The sequence below is a fragment of the Macaca mulatta genome, chromosome 12 (genome assembly GCF_049350105.2).
Source record: "Macaca mulatta isolate MMU2019108-1 chromosome 12, T2T-MMU8v2.0, whole genome shotgun sequence".
Taxonomy (NCBI): Eukaryota; Metazoa; Chordata; class Mammalia; order Primates; family Cercopithecidae; genus Macaca; species Macaca mulatta.
The window spans coordinates 69,854,945-69,879,525 of NC_133417.1; the positions used below are offsets into that span (position 1 = coordinate 69,854,945).

The window sequence follows — 24,581 nt, forward strand, 5'->3', positions numbered from 1 at the left end:
TAACCCGTCCCTACCAACTTCCCGTCCCCCATATCCCTTTTTGACTCAGCTTATGCCTGTTTATTTTTTAAAGCAAAAAGCCACGTATTTTCTTATCCTGAAATATTACCTTCCTGCACAGGTTGGGCTAAGGGTCTTTCCTCTGTTTCCATAGCACTTACTCATAATTCTATTACTTATTATATTGAGATTGTCTTTCATAAGTTTGTTCCACAAACTATAGGGATCTGAGGTCAAGGACTGTGCTTTCTTCATCTTATAGTCCCAGTACCTGGAAGAGTGACTGGCATCAGTTATACATTTAATAAAATGTTATTGGTTCAAAGAACAGGTTCATCCATTTATGGATGGATTCCATTTATAAAATAACTAACAGTGAGTGAAATAAGTACTTAATATTGAGCAGCCTAGGCTGTTCCTCCAGCTCCACTAACACAGGGACTGGACTAATCCTCCCTGAGCATATATTATCTTGCAAATATCTTTCCTATTTTTATGTAGACTCAGATAAAGCAATAGTTCTATGCATTCTTTCATGTAGGCAATCTTCCTGGTAAAACATACCAATAGTCTAACAGTGAGTGCTGCAGAGCCTGGAGTCAAATGGTGTTTTAGCAAATTGGTTAGCAAATGTTACTAGCATCAAAGTAGCCTTAGGCAAATTTTCTTTGACAGTGTTTGTATGAAATTTTTATTTTTCTCAAGACAATGTTTTATTGTCTGATTACTTCAAAATTTTTGTCAGTTAATCCCCAAGTTGAATGAACTAAAACCAGAAGGCACATGGATTCATTCATGCATCCAATTGATGATTCAGCAATTCTTTGCTGAATTCTAATTCTTTGTTAGGCACTTTGCTGAGTAATGGGTATATAGTGTGAACAAAGCAAATGTAATCTCCCTTTTCACAGTGCTTACAATATAGTGAGAGACAGAAAATACACATAGAAGAAAACACACAGAATATAACTAAAGATAATTTAACAAATACATTATTATTTTATTTCTATGTGTAGATCCTTCTCACTTCCTATGGTGAGACCAACAGGAAATTTAACCAACCAGAATATTCATGTTGTGAACCTACTCCTATTTACTGCACTCTCCGATAATCATCTCATCTTTGAAAAAATATAGGTTATCAGGCATGAATACTCAAATTCCCTTCACTGATCTTTAGAATGTGTTCACAATTTACTCCTTATATTCTTATCCTATTGTTTCAAAAGGACAAAGTATTTTAACTGCTCTCCAAGATCACCCTAACTGTATCCAAAAGTCTAGCCTTTCATCACTTATGAAGGACTTTGGGTTCTAGGTTTCAGCTTAGTCTATGTCACATGCTCAATATATTCCATGATAAAGATGGTACTTTTTTAGAGCTCTTACTTTCTCAAGCCACTGTTTCACCATGTTACTTTCATTCATAGATGTTCTTCATAAAAGAAGAAGAGAAGGGCAGGGAAGGGGGAAATTGGAGGAAGGATATTCCGAATTCACTTTCCTATCACTCACTTACATCTTAATTTCATCTAACTTGGCTTCCACCCATATCATTTGATTGAAATTCCCATCACTGAAGTGGACATATGTAGTTTGCACCTTGCAATGGCTACTCCCCCTTCTGCTGGCATCACTGTCCTTTGGGACACCCTGTTCCCTATTTTTATTCCAAGTGCTTTAGTTGGGTTCATCCTATCCCTAGATCCAGGTGTGGGCATGTAACCTAAAGGCAAACAACTCAATATAGGCCATGATGATAGGGTCTATAATCCTCATATATCTTTGTTAGAGCCAATCAGAACTAATTCTGTGAGTGAGGTTGTAGGTACCTTAAAAGAGAAAATTCTTTCTCTTTCTATGGATTTGAACTGGAATTGATGTAGGTTGAGATTGCTGCCACCATCTTGTCAGGGAGAAAAGCTTTCAGAAACTAGAGTCAAAACAGGAAGTACAGGCAAGAGATGGTAAAAGAGAGACGATGTCTGATTTCATTAATTGAGCTCTTAAATCCAAGCATACTAATAATCCTAATAATAGGACTAACCTTGAACTTACAGTTAAGGGAGTAAACTCTCTTTTGCTTCAACCAGTTAAGGTTCTGTGCTTGTTTACATTTGCAACATAAAGGATGACAATTTACACATCATCAAAAAATTCAGTGGCTCCACATCCAAAAGTTAGACCTCAATTTAACAACCAAACATGACAAGTAAAAGAACTAAAGAACCACGAGACAGTTAACCCCAAAGCTAGCAGAAGACAAGAAATAACCAAAATCGGAGCTGAACTGAAGGATCTGAGACACAAAAAACATTCAAAAGATCAATGAATCCAGGAGCTGGTTTTTGAAAATTCAAAAAATAGATAGACAGCCAGCTAGACTAATAAAGATGAAAAGAGAGAAGATCCAAATAAATATAATTCAAAACGACAAGGGGAATATTACCACTGACTCCACAGAAATAAAATAACAATCAGAGAATATTATGAACACCTCCATGCACATAAACTAGAAACTCTAGAAGAAATGGATACATTCCTGGATACATACACCCTGCCAAGACTGAACCAGGAAGAAACTGAATCCCTGAAGAGACCAATAACGAGCTCTGAAATTGAATCAATAATAAATAGCCTACCAACCAAAAAAAGCCCAGGACTAGAGACATTCACAGCTGAATTCCACCAGATGGACAAAGAAGAGTTGGTATATTCCTGCTGAAGCTGTTCCAAAAAACTGAGGAAGAGGGACTCCTCCCTAACTTACTCTATGAGACCAACATCATCCTGATACCAAAATCTGGCAGAGAAACAACATCAACAAAAAAAACTTCAGGCCAATATCTTTGGTGAACATCAATGCAAAAATACTCAACAAAATATTGACAAACCAAATCCAGTAGCACATTAGAATGTTTATCCACCACAATCAAGTAGGCTTTATCCCTGGGATGCAAGGTTGGTTCAATATATGCAAATCAGTAAATGTGATTCATCACATAAAGAGAACTAAAGACAAAAACGATATGATTATCTCAATAAATGCCAAAAAGAGTTTTGATAAAATTCAACACCCCTTCACATTAAAAACTCTTAATAAACTAGGAATTGAAGGAACATACCTCAAAATAATAAAAGCCATCTGTGACTAAACCACAGCCAACATCATACTCAATGGGCAAAAGCTGGAAGCATTCCACTGGAAAACCAGCATAAGGATGCCCTGTCTCACCACTCCTATTCAACATAGTACAGGAAGTCCTGGCCAGAGCAATCAGGCAAGAGAAAGAAATAAAAGGCATACAAATAGGTAGAGAGGAAGTCAAACTATCCTTATTTGCAAATGACATGATGCTATATCTAGAAAACCCCATAGTCTCAGCCAAAAAAAAGATAAGCCGATAAACAACTTCAGCAAAGCCTCAGGATACAAAATCAATGTATAAAAATCACTAGCACTCCTATATACCAACAACAGTAAAGCAGAGTGCCAAATCATGAAGGCAATACCATTCACAATTGCCACACACACACACAAATCAGAGATGATGCAAACAAATGGAAAAAAAATTCCATGTTTATGGATAGGAAGAATCAATATCATTAAAATGGCCACATTGCCCAAGGCAATTTACAGATTCAATGTTATTCCTATTAAACTACCAATGACATTCTTCATAGAACTAGATAAAACTATTTTAAAATTCACATGGGACCAAAAAAAGCCTGACTAGCCAAGGCAATCCTAGGCAAAAAGAAAAAAACCAGAGGCATCATGCTACCCAACTTCAAACTACACTAAAGGGCTACAGTAACCAAAACAGCATGGTTCTGATACAAAAACAAACACATAGATCAATGGAACAGAATAAAAAGCCCAGAATTAGGGTTGCACATCTACAACTATCTGATCTTTGACAAATCTGACAGAAACAAGCAATGGTGAAAGGACTCCTTATTCAATAAATGATGCTGGGATAACTAGCTAGCCAAATGCAGAAGATTGAAACTGGACCCCTTCCTTATACCATATACAAAAATTAACTCAAGATGGATTAAAGACTTAAATGTAAAACTCAAAACTATGAAATCCCTGGAAGACAACCTAGGCAATACCATTCCAGACATAGGAATGGGCAAATATATCATGACGAAAATGCCAAAGGCAATTGCAACAAAAGCAAACATTGACAAATAGGATCTACTCGACCTAAAGAGCATCTGCACAGCAAAAGAAACAATCAGCAAAGTGAACAGACAACCTACAGAATAGCAGTAAATTTCTGCAAACTATGCATCTGACAAAGGTCTAATATATAACGTCTTATAAGGAAGTTAAACAAATTTACAAGAAAAAAATAAACCATTAAAAAGTAGGGAAAGGACATGAACACTCTTCAAAAGACATACATGTGACCAACATTCATATGAAAAAAACCTCAGCATCAATGATCATTAGAGAAATGCGAATCAAAACCACAACGACATATCATCTCACACCAGTCAGAATGGCTATTATTGAAAAAATTAAAAAATGACAGCTGCTGGCAAGATTGCAGAGAAAAAGTAACACTTACACACCATTGGTGGGAGTGTAAAATTAGTTCAACCATTGTGGAAGACAGTGTGGTGATTCCTCAAAGATCTGAAAAGCAGAGCTACCATTTGACCCATCTATCCCATTACTGAGTATATACCAAAAGAATATAAATTGTTTTCTCATAAAAACATGTAAATGTGTTATGTTCATTGCAGCACTAGTCACAATAGCAAAGACATAGAATCAACCTAAATATCCATCAATGGCAGACTGGATAAAGAAAATGTGGTACATGTACACCATGGAATACTATGCAGCCATAAAAAAGATCATGTCCTCTGCAGGAACATGGATTGAGCTGGAAGCCATTATCCTTAGCAAACTAATGCAGGAAAAGAAAAGTAAAGAACACATATTCTCACTTATAAGTGGGAGCTAAAAGATCACAACACACGGACACAGAGAGGGGAACAACACACACTGGGACCTATCAGAGGGTGGAAGTTGGGAGAAAGAAGAAGATCAGGAAAGATAACTAATGAGTACTATGCTTAATACCTAGATGATGAAATAATCGATACAACATACCTCCATGATACAAATTTACCTATATAACAAATCTGCACACATACCTGTGCACTTAAAAGAAAAGTTCAGTGGCTAATATTTGTCAGAATGAATCATTTATTTCCTTAAATATGTAGCCTTCCTCTGTCTTTACCCATTTTAAAAAATCCTTTTCTTAACCCCCTCTACTTCTTCTTTATGTGTAGCATAAAACTGCAGAATTCAGGGTTTGAATGTATAAGGGTTAAGGAAACTAATGTGTATTGAGATCCTCGTGGAAGACACATTTTATATGTATAAATGCCTAAGGTATGGACTCGCTTTTTGGAATTTTGTTTAGAATACCACACGATTAAAATGCTAAAAGAAAGATGTCATATGAGGGGAAAATAGTTGTAAATTTGGACTGCATGTTATAATTTCCATTCTGAATGTAAAGAATTGAATATTAATAAGGCATTAAATGAAGGCTTTTTTTTTTAAACAGTGATAATGCCTCTGATTCTAGTTTAAAAAAATGGGAGAACTGTTATTGCATTTTTATATTAGCACACTTTCTGAAAAGCAATTAAATTTCCTCGCCACCTCAGTTTTTAGAAAGCAAAAGGTTAGAAAATACAATAAAACTGAACATAATCTCCAAAAAACCTGAAAGTCATTGGACTGTGAGATATTTGAAATCATATCAAAAAGCAGAATTTATAGCCCTATGACTTATGGAAAAGGAAATGGAACTGTGTTTTATTTTTAAAACATAACCACTAAAATGGTGTTTCCATAGTAACAAGGTCAATACCAGTAGCCATTACAGACCTTCCCCTTTTCGGATGGTGGGTTTAAAGATCTTTTTCAAACACCACTTTAAAAGACCTATGAAAAAAACACAGGTTTTCTGATCATTCATCTGAACCGAAAATGAAGAAAACCACACATGGAGTATTGAATTTCTCATGTTTTATGGATGACAAGCATTCATCGCTGTCGTATTTTCAGAAAGAAGCCCTGCCTGACTAGCTACCATGCCAACTCCTGAACTTGGGATTTGATTAGCCTGATTGTAAACCAGGATGAACAGAAGTTGTTTGCAGTAGTATTCAAACAGACATCAAAGGTGGCACAGTATTAAAAAACATACTTCTTTAACATCTAAATATTGAAAGAGTTAAGTAAATAATCCTTGTTATTAAATTTCAAAGGCTCAGATAAAATACTGTATCGCTACTAGAGGAAGGGCAGACAGATGTAGGCCACATTTTGTTGACAACAGAACTAAATAGCTCTTTGGCCATAAAAATCAGTTCATTGAGCCCCACCAGGAAGTGGACTGCCCTTTCTTTTTTCTCTATATCAAGGTACACTGCCTCTATGAGAGTCATTTGTATAGCTTTGTCTTCTTCACTAAACTGCGAGCCCCTGGAAAGCAGAGATATTTTCTTTCTCTATGTATTCATGACAGTATTTCACACGATATTTTGTACATAAAAAATACTGAAAAAAACAAGCAGAGAATGCATCATGAAAAATGATCACAAAACAGTGACTAAAATAACAAAATCTCTGGTTTAATTTTAGAAACAATGTATCAGTTAAAAATATGTACTCATGATTTTAATCTCTTTAAACCAAGAGACTTTAGAATCTTTGTTCATAGAATCCCCAACAGCGAAATAATGAATCCAGTTGCCTGCCCCCTAGATCAATTCCTTCAGAATCTCTACAGGTGGGGCTCTGGCATCAGTATTTTCTAAAGTTACTCAGATGATTCTTATGTGAAACAAGTGTTGAGAATCATTGCTTTACACAGTTCTCCCATGGTGCAACTGAGGATTAATTTACTTCCTGTGTTAGCTATATTTCCCCCGCAATATTGCCTCATAATACTATATTTAGCAAACCTATAAGAACTTTTGTTATAACCCAATGATTTTTCCCTGTAAACACTTTTTATAATAAAAAGTATCAATTAAAACAGTTTGGTCTTACACAATTAAAACTTTTAGCCCAAATTATCATTTATAGTATTCTGTTTAATATACTTATTAGCTTTCTGTTACTGTGAATTCAGCTTTAAAAACCAGAGCTGGGCCGGGTGCGGTGGCTCAAGCCTGTAATCCTAGCACTTTGGGAGGCCGAGACGGGCGGATCACGAGGTCAGGAGATCGAGACCATCCTGGCTAACACGGTGAAACCCCGTCTCTACTAAAAAATACAAAAAATTAGCCGGGCGAGGTGGCGGGCGCCTGTAGTCCCAGCTACTCGGGAGGCTGAGGCAGGAGAATGGCGTAAACCCGGGAGGCGGAGCTTGCAGTGAGCTGAGATCCGGCCACTGCACTCCAGCCTGGGCGACAGAGCGAGACTCCGTCTCAAAAAAAGAAAAAAAAAAAAACAACCAGAGCTGAATACAGTACCAACATAACAGACAATAAATAAATATCAGTAGAATCAGTAAATAAATATCAGTAGAATTAAGTATATGTTTTTGTGCTTTTATACATACTTTTCCCTGAGTCTGTAATGCATACAGACTCACACCCTCTATGTATCTGGAACAATTGCAATTCATCTTTTAAAACACACAGATCATATTTTTCTTCCTCCAGGAAACCTTCCCTGATGGGGATAGATCATTAAGCACCCTCTACTTTGGCACTGTCTTTGCTTCCCTTTCATGCTTCTGCTTTGCACTTATCACCTTGTACTGTCATCGATTTTTCTTCCTTTTTTTTTTTTTGGTTTTAATATAAGCCCTTTCTCCATTGTTGATTGTGAATAATTGGAAGCAGGTGCTAATTCAGGCCTCTCTCTGCTTTTTCTCTCAGGGCACAACGCAATCACTGGAAACAACAGAAACTCAGTGTTTACTAAAGTGAATGAATAAATGGCCATATTGAAGTGAAAGAGGCGCATTTCAAAACCACTAACTTAGGCCAGGCATGGTGGCTCACACCTGTTAATCCCAGCACTTCGTGGGGCTGAGGCAGGACTGTTTGAGGTCAGGAGTTCGAGGCTGGCCTGGGCAACATAGTAAGACTCTATCTCTACAAAAAAATAAAAGAAAAAATTAGCCGAGTGTGATGGCACATGCCTGCAGTCCCAGCTACACAGAAGGGTGAGGCAGGAGGACTGTTTGAACCCAAGAGTTCAAGGTTGCAGTGAGCTATGATTGTACCATTGCACTCCAGTCTGGGTGACAGAATGAGACGCTGTCTCCAAAAAAAGGTAAAAACAAAACAAAACAAAAAAACCACTAATGCTATGAATTGAATTGTGTCCCTCCAAATTTACATGTTGAAGTCTTAACTCTCACTGTGCTGGCATTTGGAGTTGAGACCTTCGGGAGACTTTGAGAGATAATTAGGGTTAGATAAGTGCATGAGGGAAGGGTAGAGCCCTCAATACGGGACTGGTGCCCTTATAAGAAGAGACACCTGAGATCTTGCTGGCTCTCTCTGCCATATGAGAACACAGCAGGAAGACTGCCCTCAACAAGGCAGGAAGATGGCCCTCACCAGAATCCTATCATGCTGGCACCCAGATCTCTGACTTCCAGCCTCCAGAACTGAGAAAATACATTTCTGTCATTTCACATTACTTGGTTTATATATTTTTTTGTTATTCTGAGATGACCAATAAAACTGTGAATCAGGATTAAATTATTTGAAGAAAAAAATATAAACATTACAGATATTTATGCTTTCTCTCCTTTACTTCAATCCTTTAAAAATACGCATTTGCTTTTTCAAAGAAAAGGCTATATCAAATGCACTTAGACGGGATATTTCATAGATATTTCATGCTTTTTCCCCAATTAGCCTGAGGCCTTTTTTTTTTTTTTTTTTTTTTTTTTTTTTTTTGGTATTTTCCTGATAAACTAAGAAGCCTATCAGTGGAAAATGAATTAATTTTGCAGCGCAACAATTAATCAATGAGAAAACATAAATTACCTTGGCCACTGCATTAACAATTAGGGCTATTCATTAGGTTTCCTTTTATGTTTTTTCTTACAGATGTCATTCATTAAAAACCCAGTATTCCTTGCACTGTGCTAAATATTACATCTTAAATTAATTTTTCTTTGTCTTGCTTAGAGAAAACATTTAAGATACCTTGGAAACTCCTTAATGTATTATTTATTTATTCAACTAATATTTATTGTGAATTGTGGAAACCAAATTCAGTGTTTAAAGCCTATCTAAGCTGGTTTCATTCTAGCATTTTCTTGGGACCGTGACTATGAACTGCCCAGTCCGTATCTGGGGAATGTACTGTATAAGCAAAGCATACACACAGTGTAGTTTAGATTGACAATACACACACTTTTAAATTTCATGAATGAATAACATTTTTACAATTGGGGGAACTAATACCAATTTGTCAACATTTTACCTGACCAAATAATAACAGTAAAAAGAAACAAATACCACTATCAGTCTTTATCTTTAGTTCACAAATGATGGAGTATTTTAACACAAAATAATTAAGGAAAATAATCAGAAGAGAATAAAGGGTGGTTTTCAAAGTGTTCTCATTTTGTTTAGTGGATAAAAACATCCACTATGTCCCTTATTCTTCTTATTTCAGTCCAAATTAGTGAAACTTTGTTCCTCTTTTCAACTATTCAAAATTCCTTTCTTATTCTAATTCTAATTATTTCTTATTCTAATTGTTTAGGCCATTAAAATAATAAGTAAACCTGGTTTAATTTTTTGTAGCTTTGTAGAGTCCAAATGAAAAATGCATGTTTACCGACCTGTAATTATTTTACCTCATTTTGTCAAATACCAAAGATAAATGATATTTCTGATACCATGGTTACTTTATATTTCTGCATCTATGCCCTCTAAGTATCTATGTGAAGGCTATAAACCAAAGACTAACAAATATAACAACAAAACTTACATGTGTGGACCCAATGAAATTGCCCTCGCCATTACAATTCCAAGAATCAGAGTTGTTAAACCTGTAGAGATGAGGGAGACCTGTCAAAGAAAATACAAGGATATTGCCAGTTTAGGACAGAAATTATTTTACTTTAAATGTTAAGTCTTTCTCGTTTTTAATTGGGTAAACTTACATATAGATTTTTCTGCCTAATTCTTTAGTAGGTTATTCTTGAAGCTTGGTGTTGATAATCTCAGGCAGGTAACTTCTTATCAGATCATAGTGTTGGTCCCCGCACCCACCCCAAGTAGGTGAGCAAGTATTATATATGACTGTCATCACCATGCAATACGGCTTTGAAAATTTTTAGTGGCTCCTGCACGGAATACAAAACTGGTGATTTTAGCTTATCAAAGTAAAAGTGAAATTATGTTTCCTTTTTTCTTCAAGTCCTATTTTAGTGTTGACATGTGCTTTTTCACTATCTATAATTGCTGCTTCTACTTGTCTTACTCTCTTTCTTCCAACATCACACACATTCCTCCCCTCCTTTTAAAATTTATTTTTATTTTTATTTATTTATTTTTTTGAGGAGGAGTACCTCAGTTTTTTCCTCTCTGCTCTCCAGCTCTACTTTTCCTACATGGTTTTGCCCTTTGGTCTGTGTTTCTAGGCCTGTTTTGCTTCTTCTTCTCTGTTCTGTCATTATGTCAACTGGTTAAAATATAAACTGGTCTGTGTGTGTTTGTGCCCTGTGCACTCATTATGCTAGGTTTGTGTGTCTAGTCTTAATATTTTTAAATGAATAAGCACATTATGGATCCTTTCTCTGATAAGAAAAAATAAATATAAAACTGCTTGTATTTTATGTGAGTCTCATTAACCTTGTTTTCTAAGTTGTTAATTTTTAACTAGAAAGAAGTTTCTATTAGGAATTGGCTTATCTTCTGAGGGAGAGAGAGATTAAACAACATCCCCAAGGTGACACAGCTGGAACGTGGCAGAGAGGGAACTCAGATACAAGCAGCCTGACTGCAGATTAGGGCTCCTAACCACTCTGCTTTGCTCATTGAGCGATTTATTTAGCTATCTCAATATGACACTTTTAAGGGGGATTTAGGAAAAAATGCCCAGGTATTAATAATATGACAGAATGTGAATAGCCTTCCTTTTATGAACGCCTCGCTCTCTGCTCAGAAGTTAACATTTATGTGTACACTGAATATGTGAAACGGAAAATAGTTCAAACATTTTATATAATTCACAAAAAGGCATGTTTTGATACAGACTTGTTTGTTTCTGGATGGCTATTAGGGATGGTCAGAATACTCTGATATATTATGTCTACCCTCAGCTCTACCTGGAAGGATGAACTTCATAACTGGATACACAACATCAAACATCACAGTGAAAAGTAAAATTCAGTCAAATGTTGGATTTTTCAAAATAGAATATAAAAATATTATATAAATAACTCTTTAAAAAAATATCTTGTCAGAATGTTTGGCATTATGTAGACATAGTACCAATAGTATTTTGGGTAAAATACAAATATTCCTTGAGAGTAAGTGCAAATGAGTATCTGTAGTGAACTGAATAATTATTTAATTGTTTCCATTAGAAGAGTTCAGTATTCCTCTTTAGTAATACGAATCATAAATATTGGCAAAATTCTCAAAAATTGACCAATCAACACATTGAAAATCAAATTCACTGGATGAAAAATAAGCACAATAGACATTGTAATTTACAAATAAATATATTTTAAGCCATTGAAGTGATTCATTGTTGCTTCTTAATTTTAAATTGTTTAAACTACCTACACAAAAGATGGAACACTTTTCCAATAAATTAGATTTGCTTTAAATATAGTTATTTTTATTTTCTAAATTTAAAATGTGTTGTCTGACATCAGGGTATCTACCTTAAAAAAGAAAAAGGAAGAATATATTTAGTTCATACTCATCAACTATTTAACCATCAGTTCTCACAAACTAATGATTCAAACAGTTTACTCTAGCATAACCATTAAATAAACTAGAAGAAACTAAAGATGAATACTGTCATTAAGAACTTTGTCAAGTAGACAGTAGCTTACTGCAGGCAACAAGGTACTTTTCTATGACAATTTAAAATGTAAAAATTACCTTTCCAAGCTTCGCTATATTTCGGTACAAGGATAAAGGCAGAGTAAAGGTAACTGTGGAAAGCCCAATAATGAAGTGGCGACCAATAAATACGTTTTCAGGATCAACTAAAACACAATAAATATTAAATATTACAGGTATAAGTAACACATTGGTGACACACTAAATAGCCCAGCATTTAATTATAAACATTACTTAAACATAAATACTACCTCAATGACAATGATTTTGAGTTAATACTCTCCATAAAACCATGTAAAAATAAAAATAAATCACAACACAAATACAAAAAAACTTCAGGATGACTTATACTTCAAATGATGTTATAATATTTCACACTGAAATTATTTTACTAGCCTCCTTACCAGTTTTCATGCTTCTGCCTTCCTTTGTCTTCTTACGGTATACTGTTAACCCAGAAACTACAGAATTCCTTTTCTAAGGTAAAAAACATTATGTCATTCCCTGCCCAAAACCCTTTAATGACGAAATCCTTCAGGTAGAAAGTAAGCTATAGGTGGATGCTGCATTTTCTAAGGTTTTTTTGTTTGTTTGTTTGTTTGTTTGTTTTTCTGTATGCAAGAGACTTGGACAGTAATACTTTAACAAAATTTCCAAAATAAAGATTTAGATAAAAATATTTAATATATTTCTATACTTTTGTCAAGAAAAAAGTGGTTTCCCTGATTGGCAGAAGCAACATACTGGATAGGGCAAAAGTCACAGGGAAGCTGCTGTAACTGGTAGATGTGGCAGATTCTTGGCTATGGTCAAATACAAATAGAAAATTATATATATCGAAAATCATATATATATAATATAATATAATTATATTTGTGTGATTATAAATATATAATATACATTATATATTAATATACAACATATAAATTAATATATAATATATCATATATAACATATATAATTATATGTGTTGTTTGTATAATCAAATATAAACAGAAGTTTTAAATCTAAAATGAAACATACAAGGATTTATATATTTTTAAAGGTGTGCTAATTAAAATAGTCACTTAAGGAGCTATATATCTATTTCAATGAAGACACTACTGTTTAAATTTTGAGCTCATATTAAATTTCACTCAGAGATCATGTCATTATATTGTTGCAATGTCTTCAGTGGTACCAAGTCATTGTGCATCAATTTCTGCATAGTCTAAAGTCTACAGAGATCCAGTCTTAAATAAGTGAATGACTGTGGTAAGAAAATAAAAGCTGTTATCCTAAACAATGACACTAATTTTCTTAGATGGCTAATAAACTTACAAGAAAGTTTCAAGAAAGAAATTTCAAAATGACATAGGTTTTTACCACATATATGTATTATATATATGGTTAATAGATTATTAGTATTTTCTATATGTGTATATATATGTATATGATGTGTATATATGTGTATGTGTGTACATATATATTATATATATGGAATGGAATATTTAATTATTAATATTAATGGAATACTTGAACTCAGCCATAACTAGTCATTATAAAATTAAGAATTGAAACAAAACAGGAAAATCAATTCCAAAATCCCTGAACTCACTATTTACATATTTGTGGTGAACATAATTTGAACCAAATTATTTGTGTATCTATTTCTATTTACTCTTTACACCTTTTGCTTCACTGGCAAAGTGAAGGGCTAGATAAACGCTGACACAGACTGCTGTGATCAACAGGTAGGAGCCTAATAACTGAGGATCCCATTTGCATAAAGGATGTTTTTCACTAATGATCTAATGATGAGATCTATTACCTAAATGGACCTATCAAAAATGCAACCAAGTATGCATTTTAAATGTTTAAACAACAGTAAAGAAAGGTGAAAATTGAAATTTTTGAAAATAAAATTTTTGTAAAAATTTAAAAGCATGTAAACATACTATTTTTTTTTCCCAACATTTCTTGTTACTTTGACTTATATCAAGAGCTAAGGTTTTGGCTACCAGAGAAAAGTATAAGCAATTGCCTACTTGCCAATTTATTAGTGATGTATTTCAGAATAAAAATAGAACTTTGATAAGAATTTTATAGTATCTGCTTCTAAAAATACTCTGGCATAATATTATGCCTCACAAGATATACAAACAGAGTGAACATTATAAACTGTCACACCCCAAAAGGGTGAAGATGCTGTAAGAATAAAGTTGTGTTCCTTGCCACATGACCTACATTTTTAAAAATCATTTTTGATGATTACAAAATTGATAACCTGGAAGAGGGCTTCAAGGGACCATTAGCCTGTTCTATAATGTTTTGTTTTTATGAAGAGTGTTATACATACATTGCTTGTATAATTAAAAATCAATAAAAATTAACAATCAAAATGTTTCTATCAAGGGAAGTTAAATTAATTATGGCCACTCTAACTGTACAGTAGGTACTGTACAGAATACTGAACTTGCATTAAAGCATTTATATATTTATGTTTTGATATGAGAATATGTTCTTAAAATATTACTAAGAGAAAGAAGCGTGCTACAGAACAAGATGTATGACGTTATATTATTCTTACGAATATCTGAAATTACATGTATTCTTAAAACTCTGAAAGTATACATTAAAAGATAAAAGGAAGGATGGAAGGAAGAGGAAAAACAGGAGGGGGTTGAAAGGATGGTTACCACCTGGTTGTCCCAAGAGGAAGAGATTATTAGTCTTTTCTATTTTCTCCATTTTGCTTGTCTGTGTTTTCTAATATTTTTCCAATAAATCGGTGCTACTTTTTGAATAGGAAAATACAGTAATAAAATATATTTTTAAATTAGTAATTCTCTTTTGAAAAACTTTAGAGGTCAGGTGAGATGGCTTATGCCTATAATCCCAACACTTTGGGAGGCTGAGGTGGGTAGATCGTTTGAGCTCAGGAGTTCGAGACAAGCCTGGGCAACATAGCAAAACCCCATCTCTACAAAACCGGGCATGGTGGTGTGCACCTGTAATCCCAGCTACTTGGGAGGCTGAGGTGGAAGGATCACCTGAACCCGGGAGGTCAAGACTACAGTGAGCCAATTATGCCATTGCACTCTAGCCTGGGTGACATAGTGAGACCCTGTCTCAAAAAAAACAAAAACAGAAACAAAAACAAAAAACAGAGAAGAAAAACCCTTAAGAAAAACCTTGAAAAATAACACAGAAAAACCGCCACAAAAATCCCATGGATCTCATGATTAAACGATAACCACAGTTTATACATAAAAGTATTTCTTTCTTATTTTTTCTTACTTGTTTATGCAAATAGAAAATTTACATAATTTAGATTATATCGTATGTCTTGTATTATATTCTGACCACTTTCCCTTAGCATTCTACCCACTTACGTGGCCTCAGCTTATGCATTCATGCTTTGGAGTTTGGGGGCTGGCACAGAAGCTACAGACAGTTCAGGGTAACAAAAATCATGACTAACAGTACTGGGTAAGTCTACTGTGTGCTAGGAACTACCTGTCTCACCTCTTTTGCTTCACACAACTATTCTATGAAGCAGATGATATTCTGATTCATAATTTAGAGATGAGGAAACTGGAACTCGGAGAGGACAACTAACCTTCTCAAGGTCACACAGCTGGTCATTAGTGAGTCTGTGATTTGACAGCTATGTCTCCATGATCTCAAGTTCCACTAAACCATGTGTGAGGAATAGGTGTACTTTCTGGCTCTAGATTTTGTTTCGTTTTGTTTTGTATGTCTCTAAAATGAGTGATTCAAGCACTAAGAGGAAAGGTGTTTTTGCATCAATCTCCTCAACTGTAATAGCAACTAGAGAGAGTGTCACAATGAAAGAGGGATTATGTAGCTTGGATGAGAAGCTCTTCAAAGCAAAAAGACACATGATCTCTGAATTATTCTAAAAGCTATCACATAGTGAAAAGTTGAACAGGGAGTGGAGTTGTAGCAATATGTTGAAAAGGTCTACTTGAGAATGTTCACACTGGCTTTTTTGCAATTACCCTAAACTGGAAATAACACAAATGTCCCTCAACTGGGTGATAGATACACTATTGTACATCCATAAAATGAAATGCTTCTCAGAAATAATTTGTTAAAAAGAGCAAACTACTGATATATCTAAAGACACAGCTGAATCTCAAATACACCTTTCTAAATAAAAGAAGCCAGACTCAAAAAAGCTACATATGGTATGATGTCATTTACCTGGCATTCTGAAGAAAGCAAAACTATAGGGAGAGAAATCTCATCAGGAGGTTGGCAGGGGGAGCTGGAGATTAGGGTTTGACAACAAAGAGAAATGGGGGAAACTGGAGGGAGTGATGGAATTGTTCTGCATTATTTTTATTATTTTTAGAGACAGACTCTCTGTATGTGGTTCACACTCCTGGGCTCAAGCAATCCTTCTGCTTCAGTGTCTGGAGTAGCTGGGACTACAGGTGCACGCTACTGTGCCTGGCTTGTTGTTCTGTATTTTGATTGCAGACGTGGTTATATGACTATATGCCTTTGTCAAAACTCACAGAATATAGGTTTTGGGGTTTTTTTGTTTGTTTGTTTGTTTGTTTTTTTGAGACAGGGTCTCACTCTGTTGCCCAACCTGCAGGGCATTGGCATGATCACAGCTCTCTGCAGCCTCCACCTCCTGGGCTCAAGTGATCCTCCCACCTCAGCCTCCGAAGTAGCAGGAACCACAGGTGCAGATACCATGTCCTGCTAATGTTTGTACTTTTTGTAGAGATGAGGTTTCACTATGTTGCCCAGGCTGGTCTTGAACTACTGAGCTCAAGCGATCCACCCTCTTCTGCCTCCCAAAGTGCTGGGATTATAGGCGTGAGCCAACATGCCTGGCCACAGAATATAGATTTTAAAGGGTTAATTTTACTCTATTAAATTATACCTTAATACAAATAATGAGTAAAATAGTCTGCTTGCTTATTTAAGAAATCACATAGTTTAAATAGTACATGAAAAAATATTAGCCCAGAGAGCTGGTGATATGAAGCATAAAAAATTTAAAAGATAAAGTATTCTAAGTATATAAATAGTAAAAACATTTTTTCAAACGGCTAAATAAGAACTAAATTATGTATAAAAGCAGATCTGAACTTTAAAATCAAAATGGATCACGGAAATTGTGAGATACCTGAAGTAATCCAATAATTTCACTTTCAAATTTTTTATTTATAAATTATTATGAACCATGTTAACTATAAATAACTATATAAATAAATATATTTAAATCCTCCCAATTTTTATTTTGACTTACCTCCTGGGATTCTTTGAAAAACTTTGCTCAAAGTATCTCCAGCTATTATATTGTAACTTATCATCGCTAAAAACATAATTAAAATAAGAGTCATCAATAAGCCATCACATATTTCATCCTAAATAATTTGAAAGCAATCACTTATTACTTCCCAAACATTGGCATTACCCTACTCCTTTCAAATGTATATTATGATTACCCATTTGGACAACTTTAAAGATAACTGGACAACAGATCTATGGCAGAGTATCAATTTGTATTAAAAAAGGATTTTCTCTTTACAGGTTGATTCATCTCAGAATACCTTTAAGTAGCAAGTTCTGCTAGTTATTAAAAATGCAATTTATTTTGTTGTTAAAGTTCAGTTTCCAAACCTCTTTTCAGGAACACATGTACTGCGTAAAGTGGGGAATAATAATAGAAAACTTTGAAGGCACTAAAATATCCCCTCCATTGAAAAAGTAAGACTTTTTTGGGAAATATATTCTTAGCTTTCTGTGGAGACATATGGAACTAGTGGTTTGAACAATACCTTCCATAGTACTGATTTTTAAAAATGAAGTCAATTTGGCCATTGGCGAATATTAACATTTCATTTTTCAAGAAGTGTTAGGTGACATTCTCACCATTATGGTATAAACTTTAAATAGCACATTGGCCTAGTACATGGCTTCCACAAATCCTTAGCATTTTTTTTTTTAAGTATTAAGCCTTATAAGAAATGTGTTATTTCTCTTATTCACTCTTTATTCTAGATCATTCCATTTTTTACCAAGTACAGAAAGCCCAAACATTAACTCAGTGAAAATAACCCTCATTTTATTTAAAAGAAATAGAAAATAAATCAAAAGGACCAGAAAGTAAGGAAGAAAATGGTTAAAGAAGTAAATATTTAATTTGGAAAAGATTTCAACTGCTATAATGATATTCTTTAAAGACTATTAAAAGTATTTTATTCAGAAATGACCATATGCTTATGCACATAATTGCAATATTTATCTTCACAGTCAACTTACCTATAAAAGGATACAAAAACTGAAGAACAGAGAGGAGAATATACCCTGGAAAGCCGAAGGTTTTATTGACCAAAGACTGGTAGGTGTCTGTTCCGGAGAGGGCCCCTCCTTTTATCAATAAAATGAGGGAAAAGTCTATGGCAATAATATCAATTAAATAAATGTCAGATTACACGTAATACAAATATTTTTCATGCTTTAACTTAATTACCATTGAGAAAAAGGGAAATTTTAAAGAAGCATTTAATTTAATGTTACAGTACTAGCAGAGCCAGGCTTTCTTTTCATAAAACATTACCTTTTATGAAACAGTAATGTTTCCAGTTACATATTTTTCAATCAAGATGCAAATATATACTTAACATACCCATGCAAAGAATAGGGCAGAAAAGAAAACAGACTCAAGTCAAACTGCCAGTGTTCCATTTTACTTTCCTGATGTAACCAATGCAGCAAATATCATCAGGTTGAGGCTCAATTGTAGGTATGTAGGTAATCAAATATTTCATAGGTATTCAATGTGTGAAGACTGAGAATTAAAGGTGTGGTAGCATTTAGAAAATAATACATTTAGGAGAGTCAGAGCATTTGTTTTATAATATAATAAAATTAGTAACTTTATTTTATAGTTATTATGGTTAAGAAAGAGACACTCTATGAAATTTTGCTGTTGAAATTTACATTTGTGGCTGGCACAGTGGCTCACACCTGTAATCCCAGCACTTTGGGAGGCCAAGGTGGCTGGATCTCGAAGTCAGGAGATCGAGGCCATCCTAGCCAACATGGTGAAACCCCGTCTCTACTAAAAATACAAAAATTAGGCAGGTGTGGTGATGCACACTTGTAGTCCCAGCTACTTGGGAGGCTGAGGCAGGAGAATCGCTCGAATCCAGGAGGCAAAAGCTGCAGTGAGCTGAGATCCTGCCACTTCACTCCAGCCTGGCAACAGAGTGAGACTCTGTCTCAAAAAAAAAAAAAAAAAAAAAAAATTACATTTTAAGAAACTTCAATTGAAGTTAAAGATAGATATATACAGAAATTATATAATGAAAAGACAGTCTCCCTCATTGTTTTCATTTAACTCAATGTTTTTTACAGAAAGACACTGCAGTTGTATTTGGTACACAGCTACACACAATGTGAGATACTTGTTCTCTTTTCTCTCTTTCTCATTTTTATCCATTAAGTAATATGGAAATACATAAAAATGCAAGTCATTGTAATATGATTTCCCCTTGATTCCCTCTCAGGTCAGTGAAACTTCTTTCAACAAGAGCATCAGTGATCTCCAAGTTGATAAATCCAATTGATACCTCCTAGACCTCACTCTTATTTGCTCTTTCGGAACACTGTTTTTTGTTGTTGTTGATCATTCCTTATTTTCTCAACCATCCTCCTTTGGCCTCTGTGACATCTCTTTCTTGTGGTTTTCTTCCTACTTTTTTGGTCATTTATACTCAATTTTTCACCAGTTTCTTTCACTCTGCTCAAGCCCTGGATTCTGGGACTTTTTTTTTCCTCACTTTTTTATTTTTTTGAGATGGAGTCTTGCTCTGTCACTCAGACTGGAGTGCAGTGGCGCCATCCTGGCTCACTGCAACCTCCGCCTCCCGGGTTCAAACAATTCTCCTGCCTCAGCCTCCTGACCAGCTGGGATTGCAGGTGCCGACCACCATGCCTGGCTAATTTTTGTATTTTTAGCAGAGACGGAGTTTTGCCACGTTGGCCAGGCTGGTCTCAAACTCCTGACCTCAGGTAATCCACCCGCCTAGGCCTCCCAAAGTGCTAGGATTACAGGTGTAAGTCACTGCGCCCAGCCTTTTTTCTCACCCTTCAAGATGTACTAGTGTGATCTCACTTAGGCTGTGGTTGCAATTTTCATTCAGATGTTAATAACCTCTAAATTTGTGTTTCCAGGTCAGACCCCCTTCAAAACTTCAGACTTCTACAGCTAGCTGCCTAATAAATATTTTGCCTTGAAGATCTCATAGACATCTTACTTTTAAAATATATAAATTCTAATTTGGTTATTGGTTCTGGAATTTGATTCTCTATCCATATTTCTCCAATCTGTAATTAGTATCAACAGAAACTTGAGAATTTCCCCAGACTTATCTTATTAATCATTAACTTATTTCATTACGTTCTATATTCCTGTGGTTACTAAGTCTATTAACGATTGCATCAGAAATATTCAAATGTAGCCCCTAATCTGTAATCTTGACTTGCCTTATGGTAGCGCTTTGGACTTCATAATTTCTTGTCTGGAGTACTGAAATAACCCACTAATAGTTCTTTTACCCACCAATCTGGCCCCCAACCAAGATACCTTTGATTTCTCCTCCCTACCAAGACATTCTGAGCATTCTCCCTCCACCAGGTGGATCTGGCCATAGATTACTATAAAACTAATTATGTCTTCTGCTTAAAATATTTCAGGGAGACCCATTAATGCCTTTGGATAAAAATTATTTATAGCTGTGTGACCTCAGATGAAAGATTTGAGTTCATCTGTAAAGTAAGGCAATATGGCACCCTTGAAGAGTGGTGTGAGGATTATGGTGTTTAAATATCCACCACAATGCCTACTGTCTTCTAGAAGCTGAGTGGGAACTTACGCTATTTCTACTTATTTTTGACAAGCTGCATGTGACGGTGGGAAAAGTTATTGTATTTGGAGTCAGATAATAATGATAACAACCATAAACTACTAGCAAATGCTTACACAATGCTTTTCTGTTTGGTAGGTCTTTTTCCAAATACTTTACAAATACTAATTAATCTTCACAACAACCAGAGGTAGGTGCTACTATCATGACCATTTAACAGATGAGAAAAGTAGGGCATGAAGGTTAAGTAAATTGATCTCTACAGAAGTAGTAAAAGAAGAATCGGGACTTAGGCCCTAGTAGTCTGGCCTCAGAATCCATGCACTTAATTAAAATCTCAACTCTGTTACCAGTAACTTCAGACCTTGGCTAAGTCATATTAACCTACCGAAGTCTCAATTTTCTCCTCCAACAAAGTAAAACATGAACACCTATCTTAGAAAGATTTCACATTATATAAAACATGAACACTTACCTCAGAAAGATTTCACTTTATGGCTGCATTGTGCTCAGCATCTAGCTCAGGAAGTGGTAATGCTTATCATTACATGAAAGGCTTTCCATCTGCCTTTGCAAACCTCTCCAACTTCCCCTCTCTCCATTTGCAAACACTAACCCTGCACTTTGGCCAGACTAAATCATTTGTTCAGTTGCATTTTGCATTCCCACTTTTCCATCTGCTTCCATTTTCTCTGCTAACTCACTTTTTTTTTTTTTTTTTTTTTGATAAATACGCAGAGGAAGTGTCTCCTCCTCCCTAGAACATTCCTGCTCTTTTGAGGCTAGGTTAAATGCCAGTCTCTGTCACGTACATATTTTTATTATAGTATTTTTTATGAAGTACTATAATTATGTTTTGTTTTGTTTTTTTTTCTGCTTGACTATATTGTGAGCTTCAAAAAGGCAGGGATAATGTTTCTCATTGCTATATCTGGCACACCGGTGATCAGTATATATTTGTTGAATGAATCAATGATCAATATAGTAGGATTGCTATATGTCTACCCATTGGATTCCAATTTAATGTGATAAATGACCTAATAAATACATTTTTATTTATTTAATTTTATTTATTTATTTATTTATTTATTTATTGTTGAGACTGAGTCTCACTCTGTTGCCCAGGCTGGAGTGCAGTGGCGCAATCTCAGCTCACTGCAACCTCTGCCTCCCGGGTTCAAGCGATTCTCCTGCCTCAGCCGCCTCAGCTTCCTGAGTAGCTGAGACTACAGATGTGAGCCACTACGCCCAGTTAATTTTTGTATTTTTAGTAGAGATGGGGTTTCACCATATTGGCCAGGCTGGTCTCGAATTTCTGACCTCAAGTGATCCACGTGCCTCGGCCTCTCAAAGTGCTGGGATTACAGGGGTGAGCCACCGTGCCCAGCCCTAAGAAGTATTAATAGATTTTAAAATATCCTGCAAACACAAAGACATATCAATAAATTCTACTTCCTTTGCTTAAAATTAGAAACTGCTTCACAAAAAAGTTGAATAATGCCTTGAAGGAAGAACAAGGTTTCACCAGGTAGAGAAGAAAAGGAATGTCAGGCAGGAGGACTATCAATGGGAAGATGGTGTGAAAGCTTATTCTCTCCCTGGGTAACAGAATTCTCTGGAATGGCTGAGAAAGTCTGCATGTGACTGTTGGTCACAGAGTGAGAGGGCAGTTAATATAATTGGAATGAGACTAAAAATGCAGACTATGGCCAAACTATGAAGGAATTTACATGCAATATTTTGTTGTTGTTGTCCTTACAGAGTCTCAGAATGTTTTGATTAGGGGAGTTTACAGAGTTCAGCCTGAGGTTTTATAAAAATAATCTGCAGCAGTATGGAGGACTGATCAGAAAGTAGACAGATGCTGGAGGCAGGAAAACTGAGCAGCAGCTCACTGGCCAAGAAGGAGAATCAATGAGCTAGATGCTGAGAATAATGCAGCCATAATGTGAAATCTTTTTGAGGTAGATGTTCATGTTTTACTTTTTTGGAGGAGAAAATTGAGACTTCAGTTGGTTACAATGGCTTAGCCAAGGTCTGAAGTTACTGGCAACAGAGTTGGCATTGATTCTCCTCCTTGATTCTCATTGATTCTTATGTAATCTATAAACAATTTATATACTTATGTCACAGAGAGGAGGCAGCCAATTTCAAAGATGGTATGAAGGCTTGCTGAAGAAGGGTATGGTTGGGATGAGAACGCTGAGCATTTAATAAAAGTTCAAAATGATCACTTAAAGGTAAGAATGTGTTAAGAATTTAGTCAATAATAAATGTAAATGCTTTCATCTGCTTATAAAATACAGGCTACAAATACATTCCCTTAACAGTTTAAGGTATCTTAAGTATTAATTATTATAATATTTTGATCTCCCTTTAAATATATTATATGCAACTTTTTAAAAACTTCATGAATTAATCTATGTTACTTAACAGAGGAATTTTCTTTTAAATCATTTTGTATGCTCAGACAATAAAAATTATTTTACATTAATCAACAAATTTGAAAATCTTAAAGCAAACTAGAATTATTTGTTGTAAATTTTCATAATTCTTTTTGTTCCCCAGCATTTCACAAACATGAAAACAGAACTTAGAAAAACTTGTTTTACTGAACATACCTCATTAGTGGCCTTAAAAGGCAAAATAATAATTCTAGAGGCAAACCAGTGATTAATTATAGCTCCAATCTAAAGAAAAATTCAACATTATACCCTACATGTAGATTTTGCTCTTAAAAGCCTAATTAAGAAAAAAAAATGAATCAGCCTATATATTTTTTTCAATTTTGTGTGGTCATCCTTTATCAGTTATTTAAGAATTTGGATCATGCAAGTAAATTTATGAGTTGGTAATTTTCATTAATAAGTAAATTTGCAACATGTGAATTTGCAAAGGACTTCTCACAGTTATTGTTATAGGTTTATATATGGCATTAGTTGAAAAAGTTATTCACATTATGATTTATTCATGTATAGTATGATTGGCTTTAGCATACTGTTCATTCTCTTCAAGTCCTGAACTCGTGGATGATGCATATTTTTAAATTTTTTCTGCCTACCTGTTTACAATGTGTGTAAATGTTTACAATGCATTTAAATAAACGATGGTGATTATGGTGGAAATTGATTATTTGTCAGTGCTGATGGGAAACAGGAAATTTAAGAATGACAGGGACAAATCCTTGAATCAGATTTTTTTTTTTTTAGTGTAATAAATGCCCCAATAAGTAGACTGCAATTTTTAAACACCAGCAACTCTTAATAAGCACAGAATTATAGGTGCTTACGTTATAAATAAAGAGCTGTAATAACTAGAAGCAGTTTAGGTCTTGAGGGTGGGGGGTAGGAAGAAGGCAGGGAGTTCAATGCCTGTCTAGCTTTGAATTTGAAAACGATTTCATGCTTTACTGTCTCTTCGTCAGCCTGAGAAAAAATAGCTGAGCGTTGGGCAGGTCTTGGAAGCCTGAGGTTTTACGAGGGATGGCATCTTGGCAGGATCTCTAGAAGCAGAGCTGAGACAGACATTGCCGGGCAAGGGGTCTGTGGATGAAGTACTCCAGAAGAAGGGGAATGAGAGGACAGG

The 24,581-nt window shown here is 35.1% G+C and overlaps 1 protein-coding gene and 1 long non-coding RNA gene across 10 annotated transcripts in view; one reads left to right on the forward strand and one right to left on the reverse strand.

The window, feature by feature from the left end:
- Positions 1 to 24,581, forward strand: part of LOC106992600 (uncharacterized) — a 103,986-nt gene that overhangs the window by 60,553 nt on the left and 18,852 nt on the right. Inside the window, exons 3-4 of the long non-coding RNA XR_013401873.1 lie at positions 18,379 to 18,466; positions 23,130 to 23,236. This is a non-coding gene — a long non-coding RNA (uncharacterized LOC106992600). The remainder of the gene's footprint in view (positions 1 to 18,378; positions 18,467 to 23,129; positions 23,237 to 24,581) is intronic.
- The window catches only part of SLC38A11 (solute carrier family 38 member 11), a 56,777-nt gene that overhangs the window by 28,340 nt on the left and 3,856 nt on the right, over positions 1 to 24,581 (reverse strand). For 7 of the 9 annotated variants that reach the window (XM_001098784.5, XM_077956598.1, XM_028830781.2 and 4 more), the window contains 4 exons: positions 18,388 to 18,522; positions 17,372 to 17,437; positions 12,139 to 12,245; positions 10,010 to 10,089 (listed from right to left, as the gene is read on the reverse strand). In XM_001098784.5, coding sequence (XP_001098784.1) covers positions 10,010 to 10,089; positions 12,139 to 12,245; positions 17,372 to 17,437; positions 18,388 to 18,522 — 388 coding nt within the window. Of the gene's footprint in view, positions 1 to 3,125; positions 3,253 to 10,009; positions 10,090 to 10,184; positions 10,370 to 12,138; positions 12,246 to 17,371; positions 17,438 to 18,387; positions 18,523 to 24,581 lie in introns of those variants that run through there. The other 2 variants (XM_028830783.2, XM_077956600.1) reach the window with 2 other exon arrangements.